The 26,167-nt window shown below is 35.1% G+C and overlaps 3 protein-coding genes across 7 annotated transcripts; 1 reads left to right on the top strand and 2 right to left on the bottom strand.

Moving 5' to 3' along the window:
- Positions 1 to 302: 302 nt before the first annotated feature.
- On the bottom strand, positions 303 to 16,825 carry LOC110708552 (protein BONZAI 3-like). Of its 4 annotated transcripts, XM_021886715.1 has the most exons (17): positions 16,537 to 16,822; positions 8,025 to 8,089; positions 4,664 to 4,711; positions 4,112 to 4,260; positions 3,931 to 3,979; positions 3,772 to 3,828; positions 3,457 to 3,624; positions 3,232 to 3,366; positions 3,045 to 3,106; positions 2,850 to 2,940; positions 2,642 to 2,756; positions 2,472 to 2,548; positions 2,183 to 2,320; positions 1,498 to 1,662; positions 1,296 to 1,409; positions 958 to 1,054; positions 303 to 814 (listed from the first exon to the last, which is right to left on the bottom strand). In XM_021886715.1, the coding sequence occupies exons 1-17, from the start codon at positions 16,625 to 16,627 to the stop codon at positions 720 to 722; spliced, it is 1,716 nt and encodes a 571-aa protein (XP_021742407.1). In that variant the 5' UTR covers positions 16,628 to 16,822; the 3' UTR covers positions 303 to 719. The 4 variants fall into 4 exon arrangements, with proteins under 4 accessions (XP_021742407.1, XP_021742405.1, XP_021742404.1 ...); XM_021886713.1 differs by lacking the exon at positions 8,025 to 8,089 and having other exon boundaries at positions 303 to 811; positions 16,475 to 16,825; XM_021886712.1 differs by lacking the exon at positions 8,025 to 8,089 and having other exon boundaries at positions 16,475 to 16,822.
- On the top strand, positions 8,999 to 11,947 carry LOC110708553 (zinc finger BED domain-containing protein RICESLEEPER 2-like). 2 transcript variants are annotated; one of them, XM_021886717.1, is made up of 3 exons: positions 8,999 to 9,136; positions 9,492 to 11,522; positions 11,611 to 11,947. In XM_021886717.1, the coding sequence occupies exons 2-3, from the start codon at positions 10,307 to 10,309 to the stop codon at positions 11,664 to 11,666; spliced, it is 1,272 nt and encodes a 423-aa protein (XP_021742409.1). In that variant the 5' UTR covers positions 8,999 to 9,136; positions 9,492 to 10,306; the 3' UTR covers positions 11,667 to 11,947. The 2 variants fall into 2 exon arrangements, with proteins under 2 accessions (XP_021742409.1, XP_021742408.1); XM_021886716.1 differs by having other exon boundaries at positions 9,492 to 11,947.
- Positions 16,826 to 21,546: 4,721 nt separating the features above from the next.
- On the bottom strand, positions 21,547 to 25,951 carry LOC110708551 (phosphoenolpyruvate/phosphate translocator 2, chloroplastic-like). The gene is made up of 9 exons (XM_021886711.1): positions 25,441 to 25,951; positions 24,964 to 25,086; positions 23,849 to 24,001; positions 23,635 to 23,720; positions 22,821 to 22,905; positions 22,540 to 22,659; positions 22,366 to 22,443; positions 22,148 to 22,277; positions 21,547 to 21,990 (listed from the first exon to the last, which is right to left on the bottom strand). Exons 1-9 carry the CDS (start codon positions 25,846 to 25,848, stop codon positions 21,914 to 21,916), a joined length of 1,260 nt encoding a protein of 419 aa, XP_021742403.1. The 5' UTR covers positions 25,849 to 25,951; the 3' UTR covers positions 21,547 to 21,913.
- Positions 25,952 to 26,167: the final 216 nt, after the last annotated feature.

The following is a 26,167-nucleotide window of genomic DNA, read 5'->3' as shown; positions in this document are numbered from 1 at the left end:
TCCAATAAAAAATTAAAAAAGTTAAGGTAACCTAATTATGAATTATGTTGTACTTTAATGTTAGATTCCAAATATATTTATTTTCTTGTTTTATGTGATTGATTTCATATAAGACTAACATTATGAAACGGAGAGAATATAAATATTTTAACGTAGGTGTATAATACTTGAACAAATGTGAGGAGCATACATTTTTTAGTTCTAACCTAAGAGTTAATGAAAATATCATGAGTAAGCTTTTGAGGCAAGACAAAATAGATGGCTTTGCAAAAATAGGTATATTGACCAAAATTTGCAATTAATTGCTCAAAGTCTCAAATCAAACTGGCCATATAGTAGGAAAAATTCAAGCATCTTATATTAGAGACAATACTTCGTAATATACAGTAGGTATCAAAGAATAAAGGAATTATGAAACTAACACCTCCCATAAACAAACCAATGACCAAATGGTAGAGATTGTATGTAGAATATTCTCTATCACCATCTCATCAACAAACCAATGAATACCTCGAAGGCTCAAACGAGTAACAACCACTAAAAACCTAAGCAGATATTTATATATATACAGTTTGCACCCTGCAAAAACTACCAAAGCCTATGCCCATATAAATGTACTTGTTACCCATCATTAAACTAATCCAGCAAACATCATCTTTGTTTGAAGCTAAATGGCATGGTCGATAAAATGGGCACTTGAGGGAACGTCTTTACAATGTTCACATTAATGGCTTGATGTCTCTACTACGCATGTAAGACAGAAATTGCCCGGGTAACTCTTCCAAGAGCGCTTCAACCATGGGTTTTTGCCCTGCTGCACACGAGAAAACAACACAACCATATTAAATTAAATTAGTGAACTTAGAAAGTTATTTTGATATACAATTATACATAAAGCGAAATGGTGAAAATACAAAGATTACAAATCTGTTCAATGTGAATAAGATTATAACAAACCTTGAACATCACGCATTGGAACAAATTGAACAATGTCTCGAGTTGCTATACGACCTGTAGAGCTCTCCAACCGATGCCCTTTATCAGCATCAAGTATCTGTTACGATGTAAATATCAATTTAAGTTACCATGTAATGATTCAAGGCCAAACACTCAGAAAAACAAAGCTTTCGTTATCATACACCCTCCATCCCCACTTCACATCAGATGTTCATCCACAGTTACACACTTTACATAAGTCTCAAGGCATCAGTATAACAATCCTGTATCATCCTGCCCACACACCTCGTCAAGTGCATGCAACAATGAGAATATTTTTGCTAATTACAATAGCTTACCTCCATCTGTGTAAAATCAGCACCACCCACCCCGACAATAAGGACGGATAACGGTAAGTCAGATGCCCTCACCAACGCATCTATACTTTCTTGGGAATCTGAGAGAACTCCATCCTGAAAGAAAAACAGCAGAGCAATGCGATTAAAATTAATGACAGACAGCGTAATAGAACACAACTGCAATCTTATAAGACGTACTTACCGTGATGATTAACAGTACATAATACTTGCTCTTAGTCTGTTCGAGGGACTGGCCAGCGATTTCTGCAGCTCTGTGAACTACTTTACCAAATAAAGTAGGTCCGGAAAGTGCAACGGTTTGAAGAGCAGAATTATAAGCGGCCATAATTCCTTCAACTCCTTCAACCTGCATGAGATGTCAAGATACATTTAAATTCACATCTTAGTTGAAGAAAAAAACTTCTAGACCAAGTTTTGCTTCAAGCTAAGGCCCATTCACCATATATTTATCACAAAATCAGGATTAAAAAAAAAAAAGAATAAAAACACAAAACTTAGTAAATTATGATCATATGGAAAAATTTCTTTGATTATAACACCTTAAACATCATTGCTATGAATCTAGAAGAGCAAGAGTTGGAAATACAGATAAAATTGTAGTGCCGAAGTTCAGTCTCAAGTTTTTATCTTTACTCCTTTTACTTCAAAATGGTGAATACTGATTACTAAATAGTGAGTACATAATCAAATCTTAAACCATAGTAAGATTAACATATGGAAAGATGATGGTCAATATGGATATTTAAATTGTTTAATGCATGACTCTGCATCTCAATCTATGTGAATAAGCTGCTAAAAAAATGACAGCAAAAGAAGAAGGGTAGAGTCAGGGAGAGAGGAGGAGTAAGATGGATGCATCATATTACCTCACTATTGTACGAGCTTGGACTCAAGTTAAAGCAATGGGAGACACTGCCATCCATTGTCTTTCCTCCAAAACCCCATGCAGAGTAACGTCTGTCTGAATCGTAAAACTGTAAAACCTCCCCAACCTCCATTATAGCCTGAAAGAAATCCAATGGTGAATAAGGTCTATAGTAACTAGTACTAGGCTCAAGTCAAGATAAGAAAGTGTGTTCAGTGTATCACGACTACATTATTTCCATGAGATTTTAGGTTTTAATAAAACTCAGATCTAGAACAATGAAGCCTTACTTGCTGATAAGCGTTCAATCGGCCAGAGGGATCAATGTAGTGCAAGGACTCAGGGCTTCTAGGATTTCCATTTGAAGCTGTACAAATACAAAGAAGAGCATAACCACAAGGATTGTAGAGTTAAAATCAATGACTTATGCACCTATAAAGCATCAATGGAATTTACGTACCAGTAAAATCAACAGCAACCATGAAGTTGAGCTCAAAACCACTAGAAATGTAATCTAGAAAGCTGTACAGCTGCTTTTCACGATATGTATCTACAAATAACCGACCCTTAAGAACCTACATGATCATCACCCATAGATTTAAATAATTAGAAGATACAAAAAAGGGGGTAGAGTCCATGGAATCCAATTATTGCTCATTACAAAGCACCTTTTCACGACCGTTGTGTGGCTTGACAAAGTTGATACCAGTCTTTTCTTTTTGCAGATTTTCTAAGGCTGCTACTGATGTTTGAAGTTTGCTGTTCAAAGTGTATACTTTTCTTAGTAATCCATCACAAATAGGCCACAAAAGCAAAGGAAAGTACGGAAGAAAGGAGATACAGAAAATAGTAAGGATAATTACCCAATAAAAGTATGATTTCCATTGCTGTTAAAATCAAAACACTCGATAATCAAAGGGTTATCCTGCAACAGAATTAATAAATGAGACACAAGAATATTAATTATATCTAGCAACATCAACTCCTTTTACGCCACATAATTTGCTCCTGTGAATTACATAAGCATAGAATAGAAGGAGATAAGCTTACCTTGCTTACAAAATGTTGTGTGTTCAGATAAAGTGGTCTCCATACAGGATTTAGGTTGTTGTTAACAACCTCTGTCTTGCAGATTGGAACAGCATTTCCAGTCTCAACTTTCCGAGATATACGCAGAAAAGGATCCTATAAGCAAGGGGTGAGGGTTAGTGACAACAAAAAACACAAGTAAAAACCAAAAAAATCAACCATCAAAGCGACACAAAGTTTACATACACTTTTAGACAACAAATCCTTGTTATCCAGATTCGTGCAACGGAATACAATCTCTGCAGCACTTTTTGATGCAACACTCTCTTCTGCATGAACATTTAAAATGCCTGCAGTTTTCTTAATTTTGTTGTTCAGCTTTAGAGTCAAAGTCTTATCACGTTTGGTAAATATCTGCCAAAGAGGATATAAAATAAGCAAACATTATAACACATCTTACATAGATACTCAACCTCTAATAACCAATTTGCAACGCTCATGTATGATGCACAAAAAAAATAGTGTGCAAGTAACTCAGCTTCTAAGATCCAACTAAAGTACCTCTGATAGGACACAATTTGCTTCTCCAAGAAAATCCTGATCCTGTAGCCTGAGTGACTGAAACAAATAATTGCAATTTGTCTAATGAGAACCTGAAGGCAGAAACATGTAACTTAAAAAAAAATAGCAGAGTCAGAGACATGAAGCAAAAAACTATACCTTCACAGGTAAATTGTGATATCTTGTATCAACATCATATACATGAAACCTGTTAGTAACAAAGAACAATATATAAATGGATCAGACTAAAGTTGTCTGAGGTCCTACTGGTGAATGAATTATGATTAAGTACTTTTATAAGAGCTTGTTTAATGTCAAAACTCAAAAGAAAGGTGCTTACACCAGTGGCTGAACAGTCTCAAAATGGTAGGCAATAGGTATTTTCCCAATCCAGACAGGATTCAAATTGTTTGAGATAACCTCTGTACGACCAATTTCCTCAAGAGTTCCATCCCGCTTCTTCATGTAAATTACAGCCATTGGATCACTCTGCATTGAGCCAAATCGTTTATGTGAGTGATTTTAAGAAGGTGATATATATATAATTTGGTGTCATATCTACGAATTATCAGTTAAGAGTATCAAGCAATGAAAAACGTTATTTCTTTCCCCATGGTAAGCTCTTTAATGCAATTAATTTTAGAAATCTACTGGTGCAATTTGCACTGTTTCAATGATTGCCATAATAATTGTTTCTGTTAATGAACAAGGTGACAAGCTGAAGTATCAAGATAGCTCAGCAACTTCAAAATAACAATTGCATACGCACTTATGCAGAAATGCAACTAGCAACCCAACACCAACCGCTCACTATCAAGCTGTTCATTCAGCTTAAATCAAATTAAATGTGACATAGGCTCTGACTACTGCCAATTAATATGGGAAAGTGTACCTTTGAAACGATATCACGATCAAGTAGCTTTGAAGCAGACAGGGATAACTGCAGAACAAAAGAGCAGCATGTTTAGTCCTCAAAGAAGACCTAGAACACCAGCAAACTATCAAAATTCTACATGAAAACAAGGATTCTACATCTAGGCATCTAGCTAAGGCCATGAAAATCAAATAATTAATCCACAAAGGAGGTTAAATATTTGCACAAGATGAAGACAGAAACATGGCTCATCATAGATCAAAACAATTTGCAAATGTAGTTCTAATTGTACATAACATCTTTCAAGTAATGTTTGTAGAACTTTACTCATGAACATTTCCATTATACTCTTTTTACTATTCTCCCAATTACAACACAAATTGTCTTACTACCTCAAAGTACATACCGCACAAGGGTCACAGCACCATGGTACACTGAGAAATTGGTCTTGCGGCTATCCCATATTTTACAATTTTAAATGTATGAAATTATGAAGAGGATGATGTGCAAGAAGCAAGTTAGGTATCTCCTAAAAACAAACTTAGAAGAGAAAAGGGGGGGGGGGGAGAGAGGATGGGCATATCTACAATTAGAGAGAATAGAGTAGAAAAAAGTGGAAGAGCATAACCTTTTACTACAAAAAAAATGGAGCATGAACAATAATAACAAACACGGGAACCGCAATAAAACAAACTTTTCATAAAAAATTAAATATGTATTTACTTCATTAATCTTCTCTGATTCTTGTTGTGAATGTGAAAGTTTTCTTAAAATTATTCATGCCATGTTGTTCCAACATGTTTTCATATTTAACTCAGAAAATTTTACCTCCCTATAACTTAGGCCTAGTTGCTTATGCCCTTGTTGCATGGGTTAACCCAGAAATTCAAAGCAAAAGAAAAGGCAAGTTCAAATGTCATTGTTTGCAATTTTAGGTTGCTCGAAATTTCACCAAGATGCCGAAAATGCTAAATTAAGCCTCTTGCTAAACCTAAACTAGCAGAAAGTAGCTAGCTTGGACTCCTAAAGCCATGCATTAAGGAAATTATACAGTCCCAGCTCAAGATTTATGGTTTTAAGAACCCTTCCTCAATCAACCAAGCCTGTGAATTCCTTTCATACAGCCGACTGAGTTAGACTTAATACCATATTGAACCTCTTTTTTTCCTATCTAAAATCTTGAAAGAGTTATTTGACTTATTTCTGACCAACAAAAATACATAAACGCATCAAACTACTTTAACAGGCACATCAATACTATAATGAAATTATATTCCAATTGCATTGCCCTTCTATAAGAATTTCATACCCAGCAGCTATCAAAAACCATACAACTTTATAGCATGGGAAGCTCTCTCATACACCTATCTAGTAAGATGTGAGAGCTAACAACTCCATTTTAATTATTTTCAAGATCCAATGAACAACAAGCAGATAAAACATTATTGAAACAAAGAATATGTAAATTTAAAGCTTCAGTATAACATTTTATTTATAACAGTTACGTCTTATAAGAGATACCCTTACAAAATAAACAAGTTAATTTAATAAGCTATGAGTACCACTTACTATTATTTGTGCTCTATGCATAGATGCACAAATGTTCATGGGAATCTCAACATAGTGCAACTCCTTTTAATAAATTAAGATGATCCTTTCCACTATATATATAAAAATGATTTTAAAAATTTTAAAAAATAATAATAACAAAAAAAAAAAAAAAAAAAAAAAAAAAAAAAAAACCCTTAGATAATCCTACAAATGTGGCCATGCAAAACATACTATAGTAGAGTAGGAGAAAAAAGGGGTGGATGGGGTCTTAGGTTTTTTTCCTCCTACAAGTGTTAGCAAGGGAATAATATGTTTTGTATGTTTTTTTCCTCCAACAAGTGTACTATAGTTTTGTTTGTTTCCTCCTACAAGTGTTAGCAAGGGAATAATATTCCTGTTTACTCCATAATATGAAATCATACAATAAATTTACATTGACCATAAACAAGGTCTTCTATATTTGAATTCTTTATACACGATTAAGTGATTGACACACCCAAGTGCTTAATAAGTTCCACATCACCAAAACAAATAATGAAACTTTACACCACAACTGCCAGGTTGATAGCATAGCCAGCCTACCAAGTTAATTAGTTGGAATACAAAAATAAAATCAAAATAAAAGATAGACCACCATGAATTGATCCTTTCTTTCCTTCATGACACGAAAACAACATTCGCCATTGACTAGTCTCTGATAAATAGAATATAACATTTTGAATATACTCTTATGCTATGGAAAGTTGGAAATAATTATCTGAAAATGACCTCCAAGTTCATGGATTGTATGTAGAACAAATTACAGGAGCTTGAATGCCTAAACATGTAACAAATTGCCACAGTTCATGCCCTTGACTATTAAGTGTCATGAAGATGGCTGCTTTGAAAGCTATCCATACTGTGAGATCTGATGTGCATATTACACCTAGGTTTTTACATGTCACATCAACAGCATAGTTTATTTTATTCTCAATAATCTTCATCAAGATACTCTGTTCAACGAGCTCCCATACATAGAAGACATTGATTTTGACATGAGGGTTTCCTTTTGTTTGCTTGCTTGGTTTAACCAAAAAAATCCTTTCTTTTTCATGTGTGTTTATCCACAGGACAATAAATTTATCCAAAGGTCCAAAAGTTCAAATTCAATAAAAAGATTGATTCATATGATCCATAACATAAGACAATGTTGTTTTAATACCCCGTACATACATACTAAAAGAATCATGTCAGAGCCCAATGATCGAGTCTCCATCTCGGGTCGAGTGGTTCGATTCTCATCTCCAATTTAAAATATCGGGGTTCAAAGGTTCGATTCTCATCTCCAATTTAAAATATCGGGGTTAAAAGGGTTCGATTCTCATCTCCAATTTAAGATATGGGGGCTCAAAGGGTTCGATAGGTTCTCAACTCCTTCAATTCAATTCAAAGGTTTGGTGGGCTAAAATAATCCAATTCCCACTTCCAAATTTAAAAATCAGATTCCATTCCTCCAACAGTCAATTCCAAACATTTCAAAAAGAAAAACTTTATACTTGTATAAAATCATTAAAATACTTTCGTATGAAGAACCCTAACAAGATTACTAATAAAGATTACAACTTTCAAACCCAAGAAAACCTAGTATACTCCAAACTGGGTCCCTTCAATTTGACAATATTATCCCACAACAAAATTCATCAGCCGCCACAACAAGAAACAGTACCCCAGAAAATAAAATACATATCAGCTAAAATCACAGTAAAAAAATTAATGGGTTTATAATTATTTATTCATTTGACTAAGTTAATTAAAAAATTAATTAAATTAAAGATAATAAAAATCAAACCTCAATTTGAGTAAACAAAGGTTGATAACCCTTAAGTTTGTAGAAGTAATCGACTGCATCATTGTGTCCATCTCCGACCGCCGCCATTGGCATGGGCCCACCAACCGCCGCCATTCCACCACTCACATCCGAAAAACAACCTCCCATTCAATCTCTTCTTAATTTTTATACTCGTAATTTATTATTATTCAACAAATTATAAAAACCCTTTTAATTTCTGGTAAATTATAAGTATTCAACTATCAACTCAAATAGAAGCGTTATTCACTAGGTTTTATAACTTTCATGAAAAAAGTATCGGAGGATTTATATTATGTGATCGAGGAAGTTTTACGGAAATTGCAGTTGTTAGTTTTGGAAAATTTATAAAGAAGACTGAATTTTAAAAAATTAAAATAAATTCTATATTAAGACTTTTTTTTTATTAAAATATAGATGAAATTACCACGCGTTGCCTTCTGTTGAGGGTTTCTTAATTATGTTTGTCAAATAATCATGCTTAGTTGCATACATTAATACAATAATAATACATGATTAAATGCTAACTACTTTTACATGTAAATTACAGAGTACAAGTGTACAACTATACACCTATACAAGTTTATGAATCGAAATAAAAAATAATGTTGCAAGTACGAGTATAGGGGTGAAAGTAGTTTGGATAAAAACCGAAAACCGAACCAAACCGAACCGAATAAGCAATTTGGTTCGGTTTTGTTCGGTTTTCGGTTTGGATCGGTTTGAGAAAATGAAAACCGAATTATATCGGTTTGGATTCGGTTTTGGGATTTTAAAACCGAAAACCGAACACCGAACCGAAATTTATAAGCCCAATTATCTCAGCCCATTTTCCTACATATATATACCCAAACCCTAAATAATTTCCCTCTTTTCCCTTTTCCCTTTCAGAGTTTCAGTTAGCCGTTTCTCTTTCCCTCACTAAAACCCTAGATTTTCCCTCATCTCTCCCTCTCACCACCTCACTCCGTTCGTCCACCACCACCAATCCACCACCTCACTACTTCCTGCTTTCCTGCTTTCCTACTTACCACCTGTGTTCCGTTCGAGTGTTCCAACGCCGGCCGCCGCTGACCACCTGTTCGAGTGTTCCGGTATGCTTTAATTTCAATATTTCATATTTCACTTCTCTTTTCCTGCTCGAATTGCATGTTTTCTTTGTTATTTTGAATTTCATATTTCACTTGCACTTCTCTTTTCCTGCTCAAATTGCATGTTTTCTTTGTTATTTTCGAATTGGTGATAGATTGTTTTCTTTGAATAGTTATTATGCTCGAATTGTATTATGCTCGAATTGCTGATATTCCTTCAGAGTTCAGAATATATGTTGTTCTATTATAGTATTATGCTCGAACTGCATGTTTTCTTTTTGATAGATTGATTGTTTTTCATAGATTTGCATAAAAATTGTTGGTTATTGAGTGAGTTCTTTTTTCTGTTTTAAATCAGATTATCAGAATGTCCACAAATATGGATAATGTTGAAGGGAATGTCCCTATTGAGGAGCATGAATCTGACAATGAAAAATCCAAACCCAAGAGGAAGAGAATGAAGGATCGTTCCGAGGTTTGGGAGCACTTTATCAAGGAAGAAACACACACTGGAATGGAAGCACGTTGCAAGTACTGTGGTATGAGATACAAGTGTGGTACAAAGAGAAATGGCACTAGTCCATTGTGGGCTCATATAAATAGATGCCGTAAGTACCCCTATAATACTCCTAAAGAATCAAAACAAAGTTTGTTGTCTTTCAAAAGCAATAAAATTGAAAGTGGTTGTACTAGTGGATTGTCTTATGTGAAATATGATCCAACTGTAATTAGAAAAGCTTTATCTGAGATGGTTATAGTTGATGAATTGCCTTTTAAGTTTGTTGAGGGAGTAGGCTTTAAACAATTTTGTAATGTAATGGAGCCTAGATTTCATGTCCCTTCCAGAATTACTGTGGCTAAAGATTGTTATGAAACTTTTTTAACTCAAAAAGAAAGCTGAAATTGGTATTAAAAAAGTGTAACTCAAGGGTTTCATTAACAACCGATACATGGACATCTATTCAGCAAATTAATTACATGTGCTTGACTGTTCACTTTGTTGATAATGACTGGAATTTGCAAAAACGTATTCTGAATTTTTGTCCTATATCAAGTCATAAGGGGGAGGAAATTGGGAAAGAAATTGAGAAATGTTTGCTTGATTGGGAACTTGAGAAAGTATTTTGCATAACTGTTGATAATGCTAGCTGAAATGATACCGCAATAGGATATATGAGAAGGAAAATAAATGGTTGGAAAGCTGGGGTTCTTAAGGGTCGGTTCCTTCATATGCGTTGTGTTGCTCATATTGTGAATTTGGTTGTGTCTGATGGCTTGAAAATTGTTAATGAGTCTATTACTCGTGTGAGACAAGCTGTAAGATTCATCAAACAATCCCCTTCTAGGTTGGTAAGGTTTAAAAAATGTGTTGTGGAAGAAAAAATCAACTCTAAAAAGTTGTTGTGCCTTGATGTGTCTACTAGGTGGAATTCCATCTTTTTAATGTTGGATGCTGCTTTGGTGTTTGAGTATGCTTTTGAGAGGTACTCTGAGGAGGACCCTCATTATGTGATTGAGTTAAATGAGAGGGAGGGGAAGGGCTGCCCTACTTCTGAGGATTGGGAAACAGTCAGAAGGTTTTCTGAATTTTTACAAGTCTTTTATGATCTTACGTTGCGTGTCTCTGGGTCTTTGCATGTGACTTCCAATTTATTTTTCCATGAATTGGTGAGTGTTGCTGTCCTTTTGAAAGATTTGATGACAAATGATGATGTGGAGATGTGTCTTATGGCTACTAAAATGAAGGAGAAATATGACAAATATTGGGATGATCCGGAGAAAATGAACATGTTGATTTTTATTGCTGTTGTGCTTGATCCTCGTTATAAGTTAGATTATGTTGAGTGGATGTTAATTGAAATTTATGATTCTAAGCATGCATTTGTTTTGGTGAATAATTTGAAAGAGTCTTTGAATGCATTGTATGAGGAGTATCATGGTTCTTCTGGTGATGTGATTAGGGAGGAAGTGTCCTCAAGTATGGACAGTTCCCAATTTTCTCCCAAACAAAAGAAGCTTCAGGTATTGAAGAGTAAGTATAAGAAACATAAGTGTGAGAAAGATGGAGAAGCAAAAATTGAGTTAGACAACTATTTAGAAGAGGAAACGGAGGAGGAATGTGAAAATTTTGATATTTTGGGGTGGTGGAAGTTTAATAGTGCTAGGTTTCCAACAATTGGAAGAATGGCCCGTGATATACTTGCTGTCCCTATCTCAACAGTAGCCTCTGAGAGTGCATTCAACACTGGTGGTAGGGTTCTAGACCCATTTAGGAGCTCCTTAACTCTAAGGGTCGTTGAAGGACTTGTTTGTGCTCAAAATTGGCTACGTTCTTCTCCCTTTCCTAATATAGAAGAGTGTTTACAAGAAGTTGAAGATCTTGAAGAAGGTAACATAAAACAACAATTATCATGTTATTTTTTTTCATTATTTCATATATATTATGTAACTTGTTTATTTTTTTTTAATGTTATTAGACTTGAGGAATATGACAATTGGTGGTCAAAACCCGGACTTGGTTGAGCTTGATTGAGAGTTAGCTGCCAAGAATGAAGCTGCCTTATTGATTGAAGACTTGAAGTTTCTGCCAAGAGCCTAAGAATGAAGCTGCCCTGTTGGTTGAACTAGTTCATTTGTGGACTGTTTGTCTGTTTTATTATCAATTCATCATGTGGACTGTTTTGATAGTTTTAAGACTTGTTAAGTTCTTATGTCTCAATGTGGACAATGTGTAAGTGTATTTAATTACTATGGCAGTATGGCTGGACAATTTAGTTACTATGGCAGTATGGCATATGGTTGTGACTTGTGAAAGTTGTATGTTAAAATTTATGCTTTAATTTTGTTCAGGAACAGGTACAAAATTTAGGCCTTTAAAAGGCCCAAAATTATATGCCCAATAAAAAGCCCAGATTTTAAGGCCCAATACAGCAGCCCATAAAAATTCGGTTTGGATTGGATTTAATTCTCAAAACCGAATTATTTCGGTTTGGATTGGATTGGATTGAATCCAAATTCGGTTTGGATTCGGTTTCAAAAATCCGAAACCGAAATAATTCGGTTTGGATTCGGTTTGGGGTGTAATCTAAACCGAATGCCGAACTTTCACCCCTATACGAGTATGATATTTCAGAGAAAGAATAAAAGCTGCTTTTTCATTACAAAGTTTTTGTGGAAATTTATGTACTCAATCTATGTTATAAAATCTCTCAATTTCCAAGGGTTAAAGGTTTTTTATTTTTTATTTTATTTTGTGTGTGTGGCGTACACGTAAGAGAGTTAAAGCTTAAAGGTACGATGTGTATAAAAATCTTGAGATGGAAATTTCATTAAAGATTTTTAGAATTAGTCAAAATACTTTATCTTCAAGATAACGTGTAGTTGATACCTAAAAGATAGTCTTTATTATGAACTTCCTTCGTCCCTTAATTTCGTGAATTAATTTATTCGTTAAAGTAGTCTAATATCTTTCTCAAAATGTGTTCTAAAAGACCATGTGTTGCAAGTAAATAAAAACGGAGAAAGTATATGAGATCTTGTTAAAATTGTAATACTTCTTATATTTAGAATTTGTTTTTGGAAATTGTATGTAATAAAACTTATATTTTATTAATATCAAATTTTTATCGTTTTTATGCATATCTTGAACACATCTTGAACACCATAAAAACATATCTTGAACACCATAAAAAGCCAAATAAGATAAAAAAAATAACATATGGATGAAGTACTTAATTACTCCCTCCGTTTTTAAATACTTGGTTCATTTCCTTTTATTGAAAGCTTTTACAATATTTAATTCATTTTTCATACTTAGTGGACCCAACATAATACTCTATCTCCTCCTATTCTTCCACTACTTTTGCTTTTTACAATTTTTTATTTTCTCAACTACCCCACTACCTCTATATTTTAATACTTTCTCCAATTTCTCCTAAAATTCCGCGCGTGGAGAAATGGATCAAGTATTTAAAAACGGAGGGAGTAGTTTTTTCTCTTCTTCTTATAAATATGTTTACTTCATAAGTCAATATTATTTTAAGTGCAAAAGTCATGTTAATTATATAACTATATTCATAGGACACCAACCTCCATTTTAGGTTAACTTCACATGTAGAACAAGTACATAATACATATATGAATTATTACTCCATTATTGTAACAGTAGTAAAAGTCATATTTTCTTTGTTCTTTTTTATTTAACCTGTTTTCTTTATCACGTTTGTCAATGCAAAACTTTAATGATCAATAACTTTAATTCTCGATAAGTAAAAATTATAAATATATATTACAGTACTCAATAGTACAGTACTTATTAAGACGAATTAAAAAAGATTCAACATGAATATGATATTCGTTACAAATTATTCATAAAATACGGTCAAATGAGGAATGATAAATAGTGTAAAAATCAAAGTGGATCAAGTAAAAAGAATGGAGGAAGTATATGAATGTAAATTTGATTACAAAAAAAAAATAAAATAAAAAATAACTCTTGTGATTAACTTTTTTGTGATTAACTTAAATGGTGGTAATATAAATACTCCATTTATAACCCAAGAAAAAAAAGAAGGAATCGGACAGAGCAATATGCGTAACTTAGAACTTAAGAAGTGAGGGAAAAGATTACGAGTAACTGAGTAAGATGCTAAAATAGTAAAATCTTCACCTCTAAGGCCATGTTCTTTTCACCTTAAAAAAATATTAAGTAACAAATAATTTCAGTTCAGTAAAAATAAGTTCAGTTTAGTAAAATTAATTTCAGTTCAGTAAAATTAATTTCAGTTCAGTAAAATTCAGTTTTCTTAAAGAAGAATTATAATAGAAAATCAGTAAAAAAATAATTTTAGTTCAGTAAAAATAATTTAAATTCAGTAAAATTAAGTTCAGTTCAGTAAAAATAAGTTCAGTTCAGTAAAAATAATTTCAGTTCAGCAAAATTAAAGTGAATCAAACAGGGCCTAAGTATCTACAATTGAGAGAATTTGACCTTATAATTTCAAGTAAATCCACAACTAATTGCACCAAATTAGATTTAAAATTTAGTGAGTGAGTTTCATAATTTTTGCATATAATATAATAATATACGGAGTAAATATTTATCACCAATTCACTGGCCATTTGGCATTATTTCGGACAACAGGTTGTTAGTTTGTTACATCTGAAATAGCCAAACTTCTTTTGCACACGCTAAGAATGGGTCAGTTTTTTACAGTCATATAATCTTACCTAGAAAGGAAGATAGCTAATACGCTATTGAAATAGCCAACTTATTATGACAAATTTCATTGATTATGTAAATGAATGATTCTAAACAAAAATTTGCTTAACCATATTTCACCACAAAATCAACCAAATTCCAAATTAAAAACCCCCCTTTTTATCCTTTTTATAGTATGAGGAACCTCACTATTCTCGATCTGTTATGAAATATTTGTAGATACTCGTTATATTCTTGTAAAGTATACTCTGGAATATTTATATGGTCAAACAGTCAAAAAAGGTGTTTGGTTAACTTTTGGCTTTTTTATATGGTCAAACAGTCAAAAAAGGTGTTTGGTAATTGGCTTTTTAATAAGCGAAAAAGCTGGCTTTTAAGCCAAAATGAAAAAACTGCTTTGAGTAGCTTTTTTTGTTGGCTTGTTGGCCCACATATTATCTAATAAACAGCCAACAATCAACAATTAATTTACCAAACACTTTTATAAACAACTAGCTTAAACAACCAATTTCAAAAGTCATTATAAATAGCCAAACATTCCAACTGGTCAAATAAGACAAGTGAACCAGCCAACTGCCATTTGCCAAACAAGGCCTTAGTGTTGTTTTTTTAAAAATTGAATTTATCACTCACAAATAAGAATAGATTGAACAAATGAGACTTTTATTAGAAAATGCAAGGAGCATCAGTTGAACTTATTTAAGAAGAAGAAACGTTATTATCAAAACTTGAACCATAATGGCTACAATTTAATTGGAAAAATAAAGTGATACTTTATATTGCGAAAGTTTAATGCTCAATTAATTAATCTCAAATTTTAATGATGTGGGATATATAAGCATTATATAATTAACAACCTAAAATGAAATAAAGTGAAATTTTGTTGACAAAAGATTACACGGATCAGTATAATTAATGTTTAAAATCCTTAATAAGATGTACTCATATTTTCTTATTTGGTTTCTTATACATATGGTATATTTATCATTTTCCATGAACATTTAAGATCAAATTATAAACAATGACATAGCTACAGTCTACACAGGGCATCACCCGAACCATTAACTAATTACAATTTCATGATATTCATAAATCACATTTCAAGTCTTAACAAAGTCTTCCGTACTTGGTAGCATTGCAGAAAAATAATAGGTCAAAGCAAGTAAAATTCAATAGATGCTAACGTATACATAAGCTTATATTATAACGTACACATGCTTACGTTACTCGGCATAATCAGCAATGAGCTAATTGTACAACTATTATGAAACTGACTTTTAAAAAAAGAAGTAAAGAAATTGACTTACATTGACTTAAATTTCTAACTTTGTAACTGGTTTTTTGCTCTTCTTTAACTGTTGTCTATTTCATCATCCATGAGGGTTCTAAGACAAGGTATAAGAATAATTTCTACCACTTCAATTTGTTTTTGTGAACTATTCCAATGCTAACTTTGACTTGCCTTTATTTATGTATACATATACTAGTATAAATATTATTATGCTAAATGTTATAGGAATAGTCTCAATGTCTATTTCAAAATATGACAAAATTATGCCAAATGCAATTTTAAAACAAAGAAACTATTTCAAACAAAGGATGTATGTTATTGGCAATAATCTAATCTAGATATCAACTATCAATGAAAAATAATAATAATTTAATTCTAAAAATACTCTATCCGAATAAGAATCAAAGTTTCACAGCTTAGGTCATGTTGTTTGCACCACAAAAAAACTTATGTTGTGTTGTATCTTGTATGCCTTCATAAATATTGAGCCATCATTACTTGTTTTAAAGCACCAGTCAATTGCTAGACATCAACTATCAAAGTAGATAAATTATTTTCATCGACCCTGCTTGTGTCCACCTTGACAGACTCGAAGCCCCAATCGATTTCGTCTTCACTTTAGCTTAAAGCCTTAAAGGTAAGGGTGTACATTTTTAAAAATTAAAGGGATAGACAACAATACGTATTCTTCTAACCCCATAGTTTACCAAAATTGATTATTGTCTACCAAACGGACCATAGATAATAAAGCGAATAACATTACTAACCAAGATAATGGGTAAAAAAACCATGCATTGATAAAAACATTAATGTAGATTAGAGATATGACCTCAATGTGGGTAAAAAGGGGCTGAAAACCAGTAGCTTTGTACAAATAATCAACAGCTTCATTAATTCCTTCATTGTTTGCATTATCATTTGCATGAACCATCCCACCAATTGCTTGTTGACCGCCTTTTACATCTGAGAAACACGCCCCCATTTCTAACCTTTTTGTTGTTCCAACTTTAATTATAAAGGATTATATTAAATGAATCTTGCTTTTTGGAAGATTGGTTTAATTAATTAGGCTTCTTAGCACTAATATACTTTGGAAATTTTAGTTGGAATTAGACTAATCTTTTGCAATCGTGCCTTCCTTTTTGAAAAAAGGAATTGAAAAGGCAACACAAAAGTTTATAGACAATGTCATATACTTGAAAGGGTCTTGAAAAAGAAATTGAAAAGGCAACACAAAAAGTTTTAAGTTTAAAGAGTTATTTTTAAAATGTATATATAATGTGAATATAAGTAGAGCTATTTACTTGGAGATTAAGTTTATAGGAACCTAATCAAACTTTAAAGAGATCTTCCTAGCTAGTGAGCTAAAGTGTCATGTTATGGGAAACTAATGGGACTTGTTATTCATCGCCCGCAAATCTCTACATAAAGCCCACATTTTATAATTTTTTGACAAATTTGCCCTTTTTATAATTTTAACGGAAGATAAATTTTTCGCACTAAAAAAATGTGGAGCAGCACCGGATCGCCGAGGATCACCGGAGAATCGCCGTCGTCATCGGAAAACGAGGTTCGTAACGCATCGTAAGGACGAAATGGTGGCTGGCGCCTAGCCAAAAGGCCATGCCGTGGTTGTGGCGCCTAGCCAGGACGCCGCCACCGTGGTCACGGCGCCTGGTGGAGAAGCCTCGACCATAGTAGTGGCGCGTGGCCAGGACGCCCCGGCCGTGGCTCCGGCGTCCTGGCCAGGACGCCGCCACCATGGCGGCGGCGTCCTGACCAGGCGCCCCGGCCGTGGCTCCGGCGTCCTGGCCAGGCGCCAGTAGGGGAATATTTTTTTTTTTTTTTTTTTTTTTTAATTTAATCCCTTTTTTTTTTTTTGTTTGTTTTTGTTAATTTAATCTTGATGTAATTATATTTATACGTTATATGTTATTGTTACAGGATTATGGTGGAGACGGAAATGATTACAGTGGGATTTTTGTACATGATGGCCTGTTCGAAGATGCTCAACAAGCGATTGATTGGGCAAAACAGGTTGCAATTAGATCAGGCTTTTGTTTAGTAGTAGCAACTCATAAATCTCAACGGGATGGTAGAATGGATCGCATTTTGAGATGCGACCGTTATCGCAAAAGAGAAGAACGAGATTTCAGTAAAGCGATTCGGTTTGACTCAAAGCGGAAAGGTTGTGGGTGTCAGTTCCGAGTTAAGGTTCGACAACATCAAAGGCGTGACGGTTGGGAAGTGAAGGGTTACGGCAAATGGGGATATCACAACCATGAGCTGATAGCATACAAAGTGGGGCCCACTGCCACTGCTCAAGGGTCCGTTCCAGATCGTCAATAACAGCTCTGCCTGATGCACTCGTCATGCAGTCCCTTTCCTCAAAAAGTCGGTGTCCCAACTGCATAATCTTGCCCATCCACTACACAAAACATAAAACATGAAACGACGTATTATACATATATATATTAAAATAAGAGAACAACAAATAAAAGATGAGACGTACCGCATAAGAGGCAGTGGCAGGTGGCACATCGTCATCATCTGCGTCGTCGATGTCTTTGATCAACCTCGGGTGCGAGTGCCGGATGTACCATTCCATGTAGTGCTGGTCACACATGGCAGTCACCCCACTTGGCGGCCGCTGCAGCTCCGCCGTCCATAGGCGGGCAACCATCGGAAACTGCTCCCACATGGATATCATGTTTGACGGCCATTGGACGACGTACTCCTTCGACGACGCAGATCGTACCGCCTTACTGGGCCATGCCGGTGGAGGTGGGACAACTTGGACAAATCCAAGCTGGCGAAGACAGCGCTGCGGCATGTACGCCTCTACGATCTCGCGATACTGAATCAGTCCAGTGTAGAGGGTCCTGGGTACCCTATTACTAGGGTTCTGGCCGAAAGGCATCCAGTTCACCTGCACATTATTTAAAATCAGTAACAGTCATAAAATAAAGCATCAGATTGTAAAAGTAGAAATAATTTAATCACTGTACCTCTAAGGGGGACATCCTGTCAAGCGATAACCGTATGGAGCGCAGGCGGTCAACGGACTTCTTCTCGACACGCGGACTCCACGCACAGGCACGTGGCTGGCCATCACCAATGGGAACCGGGTCGCGGTGTGGTCGAAACGCAGGAAAATACTCGTATATCCAGGTCTGTAACAACGTCAGACATCCAGTGATACCTGCTGCATCAGCCCGGCTCGAGAATCCTAACTGGCGATACAGATACGCCAGCGTAGCCGACCCCCAAGAAAACTGGCCTACTCTGTCGGGCTCACACGCGTCAACTATGTCGCGTGGCCTGAGCTTGTTCCCGCTCTTATCCGGAAACAAGGTACACCCGAGAAGAAGAAAAACATATGCAGCCAGCTGTGTGTCCTGCGTCCTACGTGCCGTAGGGTGCAAACATCGCTGCAAGACGGCTGCGATCTTAACGCCGCCGTGATCCCACACACCAAGTGCCGATGTGTACAGCGCAGCCCTATCCACCGCCAACAGCTCCGCTAGTAAATCTGCCTGATCCGCATCAGTGACGACAGATGCTCGGTTTCCCTCCACGGGAATCCCAAGGATGGCCTCGACGTCATGCAACATGATCGTCATCTCACCGAACGGAAGGTGGAACGAGTTCGTATCCGGCTGCCATCGCTCAACGAAAGCCGTGATCAGCGTCCAGTCAATCCTGTCGTGCATGGTGGCAGGAAGGTGACTCACTCTAGTGGCCCTCAATCGCCTGACCATCTCGCTCTCCTCCGGCCAAGCATCAGCCCAGCTACACAAAAACCTACAAGTCTTTTCCCGGGTTTGGCATTTCAAAATGCCTGTATCCAAAGCCCTCTCCTGGTCCTCCCAAATACGGGTAGCGATGTGTCCTAAAAAGCTAGGAATCACACTCCCGTCTATAGGTCCCCCGGCCACCTCACCCCTCACCATCCAAGAATCATTAACGGCCCTCGACCGTTTTCTGCTACCCGCAGACACAGTGGACGCAGATGATGTGCCAGATCTACTAACAAACCTACCATCTCGACCCTTACGCACATCTACCCTATGCGTCTCATACGTATCATCAAGTCTCTGACTGAATGGACCGTAATCATCATATGGTCCACTCTGATCGTCGACATCCTCATCTGCATCATCCTCGTCCTCGACCTCCTCCTCCTCGACCTCCTCCTCCTCCTCCTCCTCATCATCATCATCATCTTGATCGTCCGCAGAACAGTGCACCCGTTCTCTGCGGGCCGAGGCCGAAATACCACGGGATCTAACGTGTCTGGGCCCCGAGCTCTCCATTGAGTAGATCGTACTCCTCACGACGTCAATACTCTTCCCCGCACCAGGTCTAAATTGCGATGCCTAACTCCAAGTAAATAACGAAACATAATAACGAAAACAAATTAAAAAAAGTCGAAAATAAACACAAAAGCAAATAAACAAGTCACGGAAATAAAATTATAAACATAAAAAATATAAAATTAAAACAAATAAAAAAACAAAAGATAAAAAAAAAAGGGAACATACAATTTAAAAAAAAGAAAAACAAATTTTTTAAAAAAAAAAAAAAAAAATCGAAAATAAAATTTAAAATTAAAAAAAAACAAAAAAAAAATTTAAAAAAAAAAAAAAAGAACGAAGCGCCTAGGCAAGGCGCCCGTACGGTGGTGTCGGCGCCTAGCCCAGACGCCACTACCACGGCCGTGGCGCCTAGCCTCTGCGCCGCTGCCGTGGTAGTGGCGTCTGGGCTAGGCGCCGCCACCACCGTACGGGCGCCTTGCCTAGGCGCCTCCTCCGTGGTGATGGCGTCTCGCCTTGGCGCCCCACCGTCGCCGGAGGTTTTTTTTTTAAAAAAAAATTACAAAAATTAAAAAAATTACCTTCTGGCCGGCAAACCGCCTTCCGCCCACCGCCGGTGCCGCCACTTCCTTGCCGGGCCGCCTCGACATAGCTCTGGAAATAATTTAGAGAGAGAAAGTGGAAGTAGAGAGTAGAGAGAGAAATTGTGTGTTTTTTAGTATGAGGGCAAAAGTGTCATTTCACTCTTATTTTGTGGGCTTTATGTAGGAATTTGCGGGCGATGTTTAACAATTCACAAACTAATTGGTATGTTATGGGGTCTTCCATCTAAATAAATGGGCGATTCTCCATCCTCGTTGTTTTAAGTATGCTTCAAAGGGCTAGAGTTAATTTTTTAATTTTGGGTTGAAATGGTCGATGTTGGTGAGGGAAAAAAATGGTGGAGTTAAATGTAGTTGAATTAATGTCGGTTATAAAATTAAAGGGACAGACTAAAAAGAAAAATGGGGCAAAAAATAAGAGGCAGAGAGACTACTAAAGTAATTAAATAAAAAGATACAACATAAGCAATTTCATATCAATCCATCATTCTATCCTACTTTTAAAGATAATAACAAAGTATATTGTAAAATAAAGTGATACTGATACGTAGTACATTTTTAAAAAATGAATATATGAATGCTAGACTTTTTTTTTTTTAAAAAAAAAAAAAAATCATTATAGGTAGGGAAAACCCAAAACATGTGTCATCTTTCTCTTTTATAATGACAATGCATTGACTTGATATGATATTGGTGAAGAAGCACATCATGATCTCTTACATCTTATTAGCAAGCTTAGCTTGGAAGCCACTCAATGTAGTTAGTACTGCCCCTTTTGGTAGCATATCAACTATCAAGGTAAATAGGCTCATAACATTATTCAAAGAGTTCAACCTATTCATAGTTCTTTAGTTTGTTGCATGTTAGAAAACGCTTGTTATCTGTTTTAAGCCTATATGATGTAAACTTTATTTGCTACATAATAAGTTATAGCCTTACCGGCTGATTTATGAATCATAATATACTAATGCTACAACTTAATGTGGAAAATTAAATCTGAAATTGGCTGAAATTACAGAAAAGTAGTTTGTGTTGGATTATCTCGTTTACAAGTTACAACCTAGTTGACATCTTCAAGTCTTCAACCAAATCAAAGAAAATCAAAAAGGAAAAACAAAAAAATTATAAATGTGGGCCTCACACCAGCACAAATCACTCATTTGTTAGGGTCCAAAAGCAGAGGGTGTGGACATGAATATGTTACAATGGACATAAAACCACATTTATATAGGTTTCTGGCCCAGCCCACATTACCCAAAAGAAGAGAAGAAGAAGAAGAAAAAAAAAAAAGCACTTTTGTTGATTTTGACATCCACACCCTTTGCTTTTGAAATACAAGAATGGCCCAAATCATGTAGCTTTAAACTTTGGTTTCAATCTCTTTACTCTTGTGTATAAGAACACACCAGCAAGTGCTAAGGCAGTTCCTGCATTGGCAAATTATAAACCAATCTTAATCATTTTGTACATCGTTTAATGTCTTCTAAGATTGATTAAGGTATAAATAACGTTGTACTGTAAAATTGTAAAAACTATCTTTAAAATGGTGTGGATTTAATTAATAACTCGATAGGATGGTCTTACCAAAAGAGTTAAGGGGCGAAATGGGTGTTTGAAAGAAGATCACTGAAGACACAATAACTACAACTCGCTTCAAGCAATTTCCCACCGAATGTGTTACAGCTGATACCATTCCTAATATCATGTAAGAAACCTTTCATCCAACACGTACAAATTCGTGTTAGTAAAATATACAAACATACTTCAATTCGTATATATAAAGAGGGTATTCGAGTTTTTACCTGTTGATAAGTGTGGAAACATAGCCCGGCAACAAGGGCTCTCACACACAATTCTTTAACGTTTAACCCTTGACTTGCCTAATTAAGAAGGAAAAAAAAACAAATAATAAACATGTCATGCTAATTATATTTACATGATAATCTAGTGAATTCGAACTTGAGTAGCTTACTTACAGCTAATTGAAAATATGAAGGTGAAAATTTGACACCATCTATCAAAATAGCTGTTGGTAGTAAAAAGACAAAGCAGATGAGAGTAATTATTGAGAATAGATTGATGTTGTCCAAACCCTCCTGTAAATATTCAACATCAAAATATGCTTACATTACATCCAAAGTTGATGTACACACTTTCTAATTTAATCAACTACAATACATGTAATCAAATGTATGTTTCAATTGAAAAGATGTCACATACTTCATCCTAATTGAGGGAGTATGATTTAGTGATTTACCTCTTCTTTAACCATCAGTTTTTTGCTTAGCACATTACGCGATTGATTAGTGAGATTAGAAGCCATTGCGCTGCCAAAACCCAACCTGTTTGCAACATAAATCTCATTCTTCATCACTCTTAGTTTTGAACAATAGTTCATTTACTCAAAACAAGTTATGTTCACTAATCTAGTAGCATTTGTATGCAATTTGACTTGAGAATATATTCATGGGTAGAATATGAGGCACAAAATTTTTAGGGGCTCGTAGCTAGAATGACCATGCCTTTAATGCTCCCGGACATGATGTTACACAAAAAACAACATGACATTGACTTGAGAATAACATGATGATGAACAATGGCCATGTTTGGTAAACGACTTTTTGGCTAGCTTTTGGCTTTTTATGTGATCAAACAGTCAAAAAAAGTAATTGTTGGCTTTTGGCTAATAAACAGCCAACAACCAACAATTAAATTTACCAAACACTTTTATAAACAATCAACTTAAGCAGCCAATTTTAAAAGTCATTATAAACAACCAAACAAGCCAAGTGAAACAGCCAATAACCATTTTCCAAACAAGTCTAATATGTTTGAAACAACATAAAATGAACAAAATTTTTGACGTTTATAGTTAGTTTTTTTTTTGTTTATATTTTCTTGATAATATTTGTTAGAATCTATAGCACAAACAACATGGTGCTCCCGGAAGTACAACATAATAACTGTGAGACCGTCTTAATTTATCTCAATATTTCCTTACAGAGTCCTACTATGTGTCTATCAAGTATAGTCAATTAGTGATATCCTACAAAAAGTTTTTTAAAGCTCACCAATTGAAAGAAGACTCCGTAAATGAGGCCAATGCCACTCCACCAACAATAGGCACCAGAGTTAAAACCACCCAAATATTAGGCCTCTGTAATTATATTCTTAAGTTAGCTTAAATTAGCAAAAATCAATTTGATTAAAATTATTGTACTTAAACAAGTAACATTGGAATTTAACAAGTAATTATAACTTAAGGACATTTAATATAAAGCTGACCTCACCAAGAAAGAGCACAGAGAGAAGAACAGTGAAGAAGGGCTCCATAGCTTTGATTGTGTGTGTGAATGAGACTGCTACTTTTCCAAGGCTCACATTTGTTAGAAGATTTCCCATTGCATGTGCTATTGCTAATGGTAGTATTGCTGCAAACTTTATTTTAATTAATGCATACACCAAAAACAAATTAGTCTATTGTTAAATATACTATAGTAAAAATAACCCGCATGTGAATTGAGAATATATAGTTGTCTCACGTTAAAGAAATTGAAGAAAGAATGATGAACTTATAAGATTAGTGGACTACTTTTTCAATCATCAATTAGTTATAGGATGAAACTTGTATCTGGTCAAACCAATATGGGCTCGTGTTTGGTGAAATGAAGATCTTTGATGATGTAAAAATGAATGACCCTGACCCATGATCGATACCCAAATAAAGGGAGGGCCCAATAACTTAATTGAAAAATGAGAGTATAGTTGAAGATATGCTATATGCTTGATAAAGTATCCCAACAAAATTGTAATGACCTATTTATATAAGGGTTGTTTCACTGTTTGGCAATCGGCGGTTGACTGTTAGCTTGTTTGACTAGCTGGAAGTATTAGCTGTATAGGTTGGCTTTTTAAGTTATTGTTTAAGCCGGCTATTTACAAAAGTGTTTGGTAAAATTATTAATAATTGTTAGCTGTCTATTAGTGATAAAGTGAGTCAACAAGCCAAAAGCCAATAGAAAAAGCTACTCTTATTAGCTTTTGTCTTTTGGCGAAAAAACTAGCTTAAAAGTCAACAAAAAAGCCAGCTACCAAACATATTCTTTTGTTGTTTGACCAAACTAAAAAGTCAAAAGTTAGGCAAAACCGCAAAAGCCAATTGCCAAACACCCCATTGCAAGATTATAGCAAGGCAACACACATGTAAAAGGGCCAAGTGGCTAACTAATAAGATCGATAAATTACTCGCCTAATACCAATTTATCATTGGCTTTAGTATGAAACTTCATTTGAGTATTATTATTATTATATTACCAAGGCCCATTTATGACTTCTCTAAATTTTACTCTCTATATAAAATTACAAGATAGAAATACTTTGATTAGTTGATTGTAATATACCTGTGAACGGGTAATCTTTGGTTTTGGATGAAGATTAAAACCCCACATAAGAAGAACAAGCAAACTCCCACATCCAAATTGGAATGCTGTGATTGTTGAAGGGAATGGATAGACCTTAAGAACCTGCAAACATGACTCACATTAGAGCTTCAATTAATATTTCATTTATAATTTATTTTTCGATTTTCATAGCTGTACACTTGTACCATATTGATTAATTATTTGTCATTTTAAATGTATACGAGTACTTTTATAATAACAATTATTGTTACTAATCTACGTCACTAAAGTAATTAATTATCAGAAACGCATCAAGCCAATATATTACAACTAAAAAAATTAAGAAGAGAGTAAAATGCAAATCACCCCTTTTTTGATTATTAACCTAAAAACACCACACAAAAAAAGAAGGGCAATTTAATCAGACTATGGAATTCACCAAAAATAAAAATTATAGACAATGTAAAGATTATGGACCTGCTTGTTGTATATATTGAAGTAAATATTCAAAAGATACCAAAGGAGAAACATGCCACCAAGCTGCAAAGGAAGAGCCAGACTACTAGATTTGGTTTCGGCACCTCCATCCGCGCTCTCTGGGATCGAAACTGCTCGAACAACCATCAAATTTCTCGATCCATGCTTTGTTGAATTAAATCGAAGGGGTGAAAATGAGAGAGCACACGACGCCTTGTAACACAAACTTCCCTCATTGGAGTAGGGTAAGCTAGGTTCTATAGTCAAGGAGCGAGCAATATTATGAGAATATTTCTGGATCCGCCACTTGTCATGACAACATCCTACATTAAAGATGTCTTTAACTCTGGATGTCAAATATAACGTTCGTGGATTCAAACCCAACATAGGCATTTTGAGGAAGTACATACTAGTTGATTAAGACCATTGCATTGCAAATAACTAAAGAATTAGAAGAAAATTTTGTTTCGTATTTCAAATTGAAGAACATTCAAGTAAATTATGTACATTATATAAATGTAAGTTGAATGAATGGATGGTATGTTTGGCAAGACTGCACGTGACCCACGGGGTGTCCATATGATGTTAACAAATTGTGAGGACGAGAGCTTCGACAAACACTGGTGAAAATTTTGTGGTTGGTACTTGAAAGCAAATAGTATTAGAGAACCACAATTTTGTATCTAATTTGCCAGTTAAGATTTTACAAATTATTTTGTAACCTAGT

This window comes from Chenopodium quinoa, unplaced genomic scaffold, assembly GCF_001683475.1.
Source record: "Chenopodium quinoa cultivar QQ74 unplaced genomic scaffold, ASM168347v1, whole genome shotgun sequence".
Lineage (NCBI taxonomy): Eukaryota > Viridiplantae > Streptophyta > Magnoliopsida > Caryophyllales > Amaranthaceae > Chenopodium > Chenopodium quinoa.
This window is presented reverse-complemented; position numbering and strand designations above follow the sequence as displayed.

Excerpts from the sequence above, each read along its gene's own strand:
- LOC110708553 (XM_021886716.1), top strand. The coding sequence starts at position 10,307 with ATGAGAAGGAAAATAAATGGTTGGAAAGCTGGGGTTCTTAAGGGTCGG.
- LOC110708552 (XM_021886715.1), bottom strand. The coding sequence starts at position 16,627 with ATGGGGGCGTGTTTCTCAGATGTAAAAGGCGGTCAACAAGCAATTGGT. Across the intron at positions 3,980-4,111 it reads GAGACTGTTCAGCCACTGGT|GTTTCATGTATATGATGTTG; the intron begins GTAAGCACCTTT and ends TGTTACTAACAG. Across the intron at positions 2,757-2,849 it reads CACACAACGGTCGTGAAAAG|GTTCTTAAGGGTCGGTTATT; the intron begins GTGCTTTGTAAT and ends ATGATCATGTAG.
- LOC110708551 (XM_021886711.1), bottom strand. The coding sequence starts at position 25,848 with ATGTACTTCCTCAAAATGCCTATGTTGGGTTTGAATCCACGAACGTTA. Across the intron at positions 22,444-22,539 it reads CTTCATATTTTCAATTAGCT|GCAAGTCAAGGGTTAAACGT; the intron begins GTAAGTAAGCTA and ends CTTCTTAATTAG. Across the intron at positions 22,278-22,365 it reads GTTTCCACACTTATCAACAG|GTTTCTTACATGATATTAGG; the intron begins GTAAAAACTCGA and ends GTTGGATGAAAG.